General features: G+C 42.8%; 1 protein-coding gene across 3 annotated transcripts; it reads right to left on the reverse strand.

The window, feature by feature from the left end:
• LOC133423817 (HMG box-containing protein 1-like) lies at positions 1–8,441 on the reverse strand. Of its 3 annotated transcripts, none has more exons than XM_061714104.1 (13): positions 8,413–8,441; positions 7,493–7,595; positions 6,159–6,266; positions 5,871–6,057; positions 5,506–5,632; positions 5,212–5,323; positions 3,759–3,868; positions 3,482–3,638; positions 3,252–3,396; positions 2,035–2,153; positions 1,754–1,937; positions 469–610; positions 1–389 (listed from the first exon to the last, which is right to left on the reverse strand). In XM_061714104.1, the coding sequence occupies exons 2-13, from the start codon at positions 7,581–7,583 to the stop codon at positions 372–374; spliced, it is 1,500 nt and encodes a 499-aa protein (XP_061570088.1). In that variant the 5' UTR covers positions 7,584–7,595; positions 8,413–8,441; the 3' UTR covers positions 1–371. The 3 variants fall into 3 exon arrangements, with proteins under 3 accessions (XP_061570088.1, XP_061570089.1, XP_061570090.1); XM_061714105.1 differs by lacking the exon at positions 8,413–8,441 and adding an exon at positions 8,071–8,238; XM_061714106.1 differs by lacking the exons at positions 7,493–7,595; positions 8,413–8,441 and adding an exon at positions 7,040–7,053.
• Between the last annotated feature and the right edge of the window lie 1,396 nt (positions 8,442–9,837).

A 9,837-nucleotide genomic window follows, 5' to 3' on the forward strand; every position in this document is an offset into this window, starting at 1 on the left:
CGCTCCTCTGCAGAATTAACAGCTTGACGTCCCGTCAAACAATAAAGCAATCACGAAAGAAAATCCTGTTTTTAGCGTCTCTGAGGGAAGAAAATGGGAAGTGGCCTTTTTTTGAGAGCAGAAGCTCTTTTTCTTAGTTTTTTTTTGGCAGATTTCTCCCCCTCGAGACCCTGAACAGGAATAAAGGCGTCTATAGATGAAGGATGGATGAGGATTTGTCATCAACTCATAAATTGGTGAGTTTAAGGTATAACAGATACCTGGATTACTGAATAAGTGTGTTAAACTCTGCATAGATCGTTTTTGTGGCGTCTAAATACATTTGTGAGCGCGCGTGTTCTCCTACAGGCTCTTCTTTCGTCTCGGCCGTCCTAGTTTCCTTGCGAGCCCTGCAGGACGGAGAGGGAGACGGTCAGAAAGCGGTCCAGACACCGTACAGAGCGCTGAATCTGCTGTGCGGGTTCTCACAGAATTGGTCCGCTTGCGTTTCCAGCAGTCGGGGTTGAGCCTCTTCTGCTCGTCGGCCAGCACTTTGGCCTGCAGGGTGAACACCCGGCGATCCTCGCTTCGCATCTTCTTCCACTGCTCGCCGAGGAGGACGCTGATGGCTCTGCAGCACACACACATACAGACACACACATTACCACACGGCCCCGTAGGCCAATGTTGAAAAAAATCAATTTTCCAATCTAAATCGATTCTCATAATAATTCCTAAAAATCGATTTTTATGTCTAAAGATTTAAATCACTACATTTCCGCCCGGTGTACTTTAATCCCAGTAGTCACGTCATGCGCGTGGTGTGAAACTATCAAACAATGAACATGGCACAGAAGAGTAGCTGCAGCATTAAAGCGCTGGTTTTGAAAACTCCTGACCTAAATGATCTTAGAGAAAATGCTGGATATTTCAGCTTAAATTTCTAAATGTTATATTAGTTCAATGAAGTTCATATTATCTATATTTACTAGAGCTTGTTTGGTTTCTCTGTTATCTGACACAGTTTGTCATGACATTCCTGAAAAATGCCGGTTGCTTCATAGCAAGCTGTGTGTCTGGTGACAGAATAAATTAGACAAGCTAAAATTATTCCTTTACTCCATGAGCTGTTGCTCTTTTTCTTTTTTTGCACTTTAAATGGATATTTATTTTTAGTTATTTCATAAAAATTATTGTGAAATTATTATTCCACTAGTTATTTTACAGTCATATAATTCAGGCAACAGCTCAGAAAACATTTTTAATAACATTAACCCAGATCAATATCGGATCGGATCGAATCAAATGGTGATAATCGATTCTGAATCTTACAAAAACTCAAAAACACAAGACACTTTGTGTCTTTATCACTGCAAAAACTCAAAATTAGAATCAAGAATCAAGAATATTTGTCTTATTTCTAGTTAAAATGTCTCATTGTTAAAAAATCTCATTAAACTTAAAACAAGTTTTTATTTGACAATTTTCACCTTTTTCAAGTAAATTTTCACTTGAAATAAGTAGAAAAATCTGCCAGTGGGACAAGATTTATCTTCTCATTATTATCAAAAAAAATCTTGTTCCACTGGCAAATTTTCTACTTATTTTAAGTGAAAATCTACTTGAAACAGGTGAAAATTTTTGTTTTTCAGTGATGAGTCTTGTTTTAAGATTTTGAGTTTTTGCAGTGTAAGAATCATTTGAATGGATCCCCAGCCCTACAGCGCCGGTGCACACGCAGCAGCGCTGCGCGGCGGGCGCAGCCCACACCCACCTGTTGTCCTTGCCCGGGTACATCTGCGTGTACTCCACTCTGTACTTCTTGGCAAACAGCATGAAGGCGTTCATGGGCCGCTTGCACCTGCCGGGCTGTGCGGCGCCGCCGGCCGGCGCCTTGGCGGGTTGGGTCTTGGTCGGCTTCCGCTGGCCGGAGTGGGAGCGGCCTGGACTGGGAACATCTGCGGCGGAAACGGATTCACATGAGACCTCAAACATCCCACGATCCTCTGCAGCTTCCTAAATCCGGGTATATTTCAAACATTGGAAGGGCAGTACCTCGTAATGAGTCTCTGTCTGGAGACACGGCCCCCCCGCTGGACTGGGAGGCGCGGCGCCGCCTGGCCATGCTGCTCAGCATGTACACCGCAGACGAGTCCAGGGGAGTGAAGTCATAGCTGAGACAAACAAAACACGGCCAGGGTATAGCCACTCGGATTCTCTGAGCCCTGGTCCATCAGGAAACCATGAAACAGTTGCACACGAGTTGCGCGTATTTTCTTCCTGAGACACTCCTGGATCATCGTGTATCATGTTTTTGTTCTTGTTTCCAGCTTTTTAATCTTAATCAGTGTAATCTTCCTTTAATTTCAAAGAAAGGAAACAGACCGCCATGACCTAACTCATGCTACCCTACCCTTACATTTTGATCCAGTCTACCCTGGTTTGAGAAGCCGCTACCAAACCAGTACCTAATGCCACTTTTCCACCAGTACCTACTCAGCTCGGCTCGCCTCCACTCGATTTGGTTCTTTTCCACTAGGGGTCTAACGTGCCTAGTAGATACTTTTTCTGTAACTATTCTGCTGAGGTTCTAAGCAGCTGAGTCGGCTGTATCTGACATCATCACACTACAGGCCACCGATTGGTCGGGGGGTTGGAGTCAGACGTCTGAGTCAGGAGGAGGAAATCAGTGAAAGAGAGACTCTTCTTGTTCATTTTATTCAACAGGCAATGGCAACGTAAAAGTCTGTTTCATGATCCAACTCTGAGGTGCAGATGTTCATAAACCTGGTGGCTGACGAGAGAATTAAAATCTAGATGGGCGATAAGGAACGACCAGATCTACCAGGAGCTCTGTCTCTTCATAGCTGCTCGCGGCTACCCACGGACTTTTCAGCAGCGCTGAGACAAACAAAACAAATTAAAAAGAGTTGCTGCTTGAAGCTTCTCTCACTCTCACTTTTTTTACTTGATATGGAACACAAGCCACAGACCCAGCAGCACATTTATCATCTCCTCCAGGTTCTACATCTTTAGTGTTGTTGTCTTCTTTGTTTAGATACACAATCAAATACGTCACAGCAGCTTCTCCAACCTCCTACTTCTGCTCCAGGTGCTGAATTGTTATGGAAAAGAAACCAGGCCGAGTTGAGATGAGTAGAGCCGAGTAGGTGCTAGTGGAAAAGTGCCATAAGACGGAGACAGACAGACAGCCACGCAGCTGCAGCTCTGGAGTTGCACCCGGTTCAGCGTCGCTGGCACGCCTGCGTTACCTCCTGAATGTGTCGAAGACCAGAGAATCATCCGTGTGTTTGGCATCTCTGTGTCCCGGAGGCAAGCACGCGTCTCCCACCTCCATTTCATAGCACGGTATCCCATAATTCACCACAGTGAGGCTCGGGTAGAAGGACGACCACCCTGACAGAGACGGGGGACGGAGTACAGGTGAACAGGTTGTTTTATTACAGTTTCTCTGGCGTCTTCTCCCCACACGCACGCCTACCTTTGTGTTTGACGTAGAAGGGGTGGTCCAGCTGGCACCGCGCTGTGATGGGGGTGTGTCCAAATGTACCAGGATCAAAGGTCAACTGCAGGACAGTCTGACCGGACAACACGATCTCTGCGAGCTCCATCAGCTGCAGACCTTCTGAGCCGTAACTCTGCACAAAACCACGTTGGTGGTGAGTCATTACTAAGTCTTGTCTGACCACGTTGAAAGTAGACAACCGTGCAGCCGTGGAGATGCTACACCGAGACTCTCTTCTGCATCTTTGGCTCACCTTCAGAGATATGCACAGCTCCTCATCACCACAGTCGTCCCCCCCAGACTCCAGGTCCTCCACATCCTGCCACTCCACGTTAGGGCCGGCGTGGAACCGGAGACGAGTTCCTGACGACAGAGAAGATAAGCTCTTCATCACATCGGAGACACTCAAGAGTCTCCACAGCTGCTCTGCTCATCGCTTTCTCCTGAATTTGGGTTTATGTGTTTCTCTCGGCCCACTCGGGGCGTCTCCTCTGCTCTGCCTCGCCTCAGCTTCTCATACACTGCAAAACTCAAAGTCTTACCAGGAATATTTGTCTTATTTCTACTTAAAATGTCTCATTTTTAGTCAAAAAATCTCATTACACTTAAAACAAGAGTCATTACCAGAAAAATAAATTGTTATTTGACAATTTTCACCTGTTTCAAGTAAATTTTCACTGAAAAATCATTACAAGCAAAAGAATCTTGTTCCACTGGCAGATTTTTCTACTTATTTTAAGTGAAAATCTACTTGAAACAGGTGAACATTGTTGTTTTTCCAGTGATGAGTCTTGTTTTAAGTGTAATGAGATTTTTTTTTTTTTGACTAAAAATTAGGCATTTTTACTAGAAATAAGACAAATATTCTTGTTAAGATTTTGACAGCCGAGAGAATATTTTCTCGGCCGCGGTTATTATTAAATATCATATATTAAAAGCTTCAAGCACACAGCTTTGTTAGCATGCTTGCCTCTTTCAAAGTAAAATGAACATACAGGAATAACACACACAGATAATAAAGTACACGAACAGTGAACGTCCAGAATGTGTTGCAAAGCAACACCTTGAAAATATAGAGGCCAAGAAAGTCCCTAACAGGAGAGGTGGGACAAATTTGAAAATTCAAGAGCACAGAAGCTTTGGATCACTTTTCAATCACAGTTCAAAAACTGACTTTTTTTAATGAGAAAACGAGACTAAATAAGTAAAGATAATGTGCCAGGGTTCATTTTCAGAGCTTTAATCAACGGAGGGAAAGCAGTTAACTGGGATTTTTGTATATCTTTTAAAATGTAATAATTTGCCATTGCTGAACAGAAAGAACTTCGTCTGACTGTCTAACTGTACACTCACACACAAGTGTAGTGATAGTGGCTGTGTGTGACACCAATAAACAACAAATCCAATATCATCCCACCAGGTTAACAACAAGGCCGGGTGTTTGGCCATTTTTAGATAATAATTGGCATTTTTGCTTCAACGGCAGCAGTTTTTCGGTGCCTTGGATTTGTGATATACGGCCGTCACTTCCAGGTGGGAAGAGCACAAGCCTGGGAGGCTGCTCCACTCGGACGCTTTGCATCTGATGTTGAGAAAGGGTAACTGCTAGTTACCACGCCACAAACAAGTTTCCAAGGTAACGTAACCCTCCGTACGAAGTCAGTGGACGGCAACAGTGTCGACGCCTCTGTAAACAGTAAAAGTACCTTTGAGAAAACAGTGCCAGGCCGTGGGAGGGCAGGAGTAACTCCACCCCATGTCTTCGTCATCAGACAGAGAAGATCGGGTTGAGACCGCAGAGCCACATTCACTACTCGTCTGGAAAAAAACAGGAGAGCATCATCAAACAGCAAATCAGCAGCCTTTATGAATACTCAGCAATATAAAATAAACCTCAGCAATATAAACCCTGGTTATCTCATTATGTTTAATCTTTGTAATCTGTGTCTGATTGTAAAGCAACAACAAACGACAAAAAGAAAGTGAGAGTTGGGCTTTACCCTGCTGCGCCTGCACTCCCTGCCATGGCCTCTGGGGGGCGACATGGTGCTGCTGGAGAGAGCCGGGGGAGGCCGAGCGTAGGAGTGCAGATCGCTGCTGGTGCTGGGGACGCAGACTGAGGAGGAGCTGGGAAGAAGAGGGAAAGTCAGCTGACATTTAAAGACGGCAGATATGAAGCGAGACGCTCTGCTTCTTAAATGAGGCGTGACACAGGTGTGCTGGTGTTCTGAGACATCCCTGCCGAGGCTCCACATCATTTCATTTTAGAGTAAATGTCCCCAGAAACAGACACGCTGAAACACGTTAAACACGTTTTGTAAAGACTTGGTGAAGAGTGAATGTGGTGGTCTAGAAAGGGCCCCACCTGCTGTGAAGGGCCTCCTGCAGCAGGGGGCTCTGGGGGCCCGTGGCGATGTGTGCGAGCTGCGTGAGCCACAGCGTCTCCGGGGGCGGCGTGCTGTGTCCATCCCGGTAGGAAACACCGACCTCCACCTGGTAAACAGGTGGCGCTGTTGGCTCCTCTCGCACCTCCTGGAGATCTGGAAGGTCGTCTGGAGAAGAAAAAAAAAGATGAAAACACACTGAAAATGTTCTTTGGTTCTGAGCTTTTTAATCATTTTGAGAGAACAAAGAAAGAAAAAGAGTCGTGTACCGTATTCCATGTAAATGTCGCTGGTGGGGAAACCAGGTGAGGCGGGGAAGTGTTCGTCGCAGCGCAGAGGATCATGTGACTCTTCTTCTTCGACGTCCATCATCATTCCTGGAGGAGAAAAGCCAAGAAACAAGCTGAGGCAGGAATGCTGGGCTGCTGGGAAGCTGTACAAGGTGGATTATATTTGATTATGGATTAATGCATCACTAAGAAAAGCCTCAAATTCTGTCACATTAAAATAACATACAGACAACAGGTTTTTCAGACTTGTGTTGAAAAACCTTAAATTAGAATAGTGGAGCTGATTCCCACGAAACTGATAGTTTTCTACACCTTCTTTCAATTCTAAGCTCTGTCTGTCCATAATAATAATAACAATAATACATTGTTATTATTATTATTAATTATTATTATTTTTATTATTATTGTATGGTCTTTACATTTCAACCTCAGAAGAAGCAGAACACATTGCCTGGCCTGACTCTGGCCAAATATTGATGTAGAAACCTCATTGATTAATGATTAATGTTATTTATTCCCTAAATGGTGCTGTAATCAACTTCTCGTTCCTTAAACTTCCATGTTGAGAAAAAACAAAACCAGAAAAAAAGACTGCTGAAACCACTAATATGTCACTAAAATATTAAAACCCCCAAGGATGTTGGTGAACCATCAATAAGAAAAATTATCTTCAGTCATCATGAAGTCTAATATATATTCGGAGGAGTCAACATCATGTTTAACAGTGTAAGTAAAAGCTCTGTAAAAGCTGTAAAAGGTACCAGGACAACACAGATGTGTAGCTTTAAATAAAATAACTTATAATTGAGACTGATCTGGATAAAAAAGCTTTAGTTTTGCAGAAGGCATAAAGATCAGACTATGACGCTGCAGAAAAGGGTTGCCCCTGCTCCAGAGTGATAGTAGAGAGTGGGTGGTAAAGTGACACACCCACCGTGACCAGTGTCTGCTGTGTGGGGGCACTATTATGTTCTGGGATTGTTTTAGCAAATCAGGTCTTCTATAAATGAGGTCAGCTGACTCCCTGAAAATACTGAATGTACATATTTAACCATCAGTTTTTTGTTTTTTGTTTTCCTGAAGGGCATGAGCACACTCTCAGTCAGACTCCAGGATTCATCAGGCTCAAAGTGTGAAAGCGTAGGACAGAAAACACGAGATTTCACTCTCACACTTTAGGTTAGCCACTGGAGTCCAGGCGTATATCCAACTGAGAATGTTTGAAGGTTTTATACAGCAGTCCTACGCTCCAGTCATCAGTTTCTTGTCAAAACATGAATGCAACTCTGGATGGGAACAAAGGCTGTGGTTACCTGTGCATTCAGCCTCGGGCTGGGCCTTCTGCATGTGGGGATATTTGGGCTCGGTAGACAACACAGCTGGGGTTACCACCTCCCACACCATGATGTCCACAAACTGAAACATAAAAAACGTTGACGGTTATGCTGCAAACAACATTGCATCAGCAGAACATCACACAGAAAGGTATTATTTGACTGAGATCAGATGGTTGAGGTGACATAACTGCCTCATAACATAACTAGGTTTTAATTACACAAAATAGAATGAATGTTATACTTTATAAAACTGCATAAGGGCCGAGGACAAGAATGCATTTATCAATTTCATAATTGCCTCGTCATGTGACCACGTCTTGTTTATAAACTTTAAGAACCAGTACGCATGCGCACAAAAAGCCCATTCATTCAACGGTGAGAAGGGCAGCGATTATACGGCTGAAATAAGTTATTAAAAAGTGAGAAACAAAGCACAAAGTGAATCAACCAAAGCGAACAAAGTCGCATGACGCTGTCAGTTCACATTAAACGTTACAAATGTCGATATTTCATACGTTTTTATGTAACTCCGGAGGAAGCTGTGTTATTTGTACCGAAAGAAAAAGTGCAGTCGCACTGCTGTTGTCGACGAATGCGGGCTGAAGCTTCTCCCTGTGAACTATTCACCCGCTGGATGTGAAAATGGGATTAAATTGAGTAAACGAGCCGAACCTCTGTATTGCGCAAAAAGAGGCACAACTGACGACCAACGTCAACAAAGAAGTTCCTCGGATCGAGCTGCGAAACCGCTCCTACAGCTCAAAACACACGTTGTCACCCTCGTATTTCTATCCCTGTGTTGTATCCAAATATTAATAATTCAAAATGAGACGTCGCTTCTTGAATACAACGCTTTAAAACAGAAGATTTATTTCAATTAACTTTCCTAAACTCACCAACACAGTCGCTTGTACGGGAAAAAGGGGCTGGTGTAAACACAATGTTCCCAGCCGTCCTATTGGTCCTCCGGGACGTCAATCAGAGGAACCGCTCGTCCTGATTGGTCAGTTTCCTCCAGGCTCGCTCTCTTTATTATCACCACCACAACAATAAAACTGTGGGTGGGTTGATTTGATGAAAGATGGCTATGAGCCAGAACTACCCCAGCTGACAAATGACAACTATGTAGTGCTCTAAAAGATATGTAATACAACATTTCAAACATGAACCTGGAACCCCACAATAAAGAGAACAGACGATTCAAAGTCCCACTACTCAACCAAGACAGCCATGGTTTCATACAATTTAAATCCATTTATATCTCATCAGTTTGTCTAAATAAAATGAAACATATAAAGGGCCAAGATCATAATCACAATCGTGGTTTATAGATTGTAAAACTTGCTCCATGAAGCATCTATGTAGAATTCAGTTGCACAATAATGGAGACCTTTACTGCTATCTAGTGGTCATAATCCGGAACCGTTTCAAGACAAATTAAGTTGTTGCATAATAAATACAAAAAGTTTATTCACATAACTAGGACTGAAAATACAAAACAAATTAAAGTTTTTCAAATACATACATAAACATAAACCAAAAACAGACCGAATTAGGTTTTGAAGTTATAAAAAGTCAATATTTTATGTAAAATTTTCCCTGTGTGAAAATTCAGTTAAATTCAATTCAACAATACTCTATTTATCTTGAAGGTAAATTAGATTTCGTTGTGTCTTTCATTGTCTGAGTTGTTTCAGATGGCTGTGGCTGTGGGCAGGAAGGCTCTCCTGTAGCGGTGTGTGTTGATCTGATTAGGTCTCTGACTGAAAGCCCTCTGTTGTTAAATTACTGTCTTGTTGAAGAAGATGCTCCATCTATGCAAAATCAGCTCTAGAGTCCAGAACAGAGCCAGACTTCTTTATCTGTTTGTTCAGTTTTCCTTTTATTCACTCTCATTAACAGACTTACAGAAACTATGCGACATCCTGCTGCAAACAGTACAGGATTTGAGCTAAATATGAATATTTTGTCTGCCCTGTCAGTTCTTGTCCACAGCATTCATTTGTTGTCCAGGCACTGAGGTATTTATACTCCCCCACCACCTTCACTTCTGCTACAATTAAACTATAGTGTTTGACTTATTCCTGTTACTCCTAAAATCAGAAAGGGACTTTATTCCCACAAAAAAACGGAAATGATTTATTCAGGGTCATATTGTTATTCAGAAATAAGCGTATTGTTCAATTCAATTCTTTAAAAAATCACTTTATTTGACCCCGAGGGGCGGTTAAATGGCACAGATAGCACCACATTGGACACAGACAGAAAATAAGACATCAAAGCACACATAATCAAGTTAAAGATTTTTAATGAAAGCGTTT

Source organism: Cololabis saira, chromosome 23 (assembly GCF_033807715.1).
Source record: "Cololabis saira isolate AMF1-May2022 chromosome 23, fColSai1.1, whole genome shotgun sequence".
NCBI classification, from domain to species: Eukaryota; Metazoa; Chordata; class Actinopteri; order Beloniformes; family Belonidae; genus Cololabis; species Cololabis saira.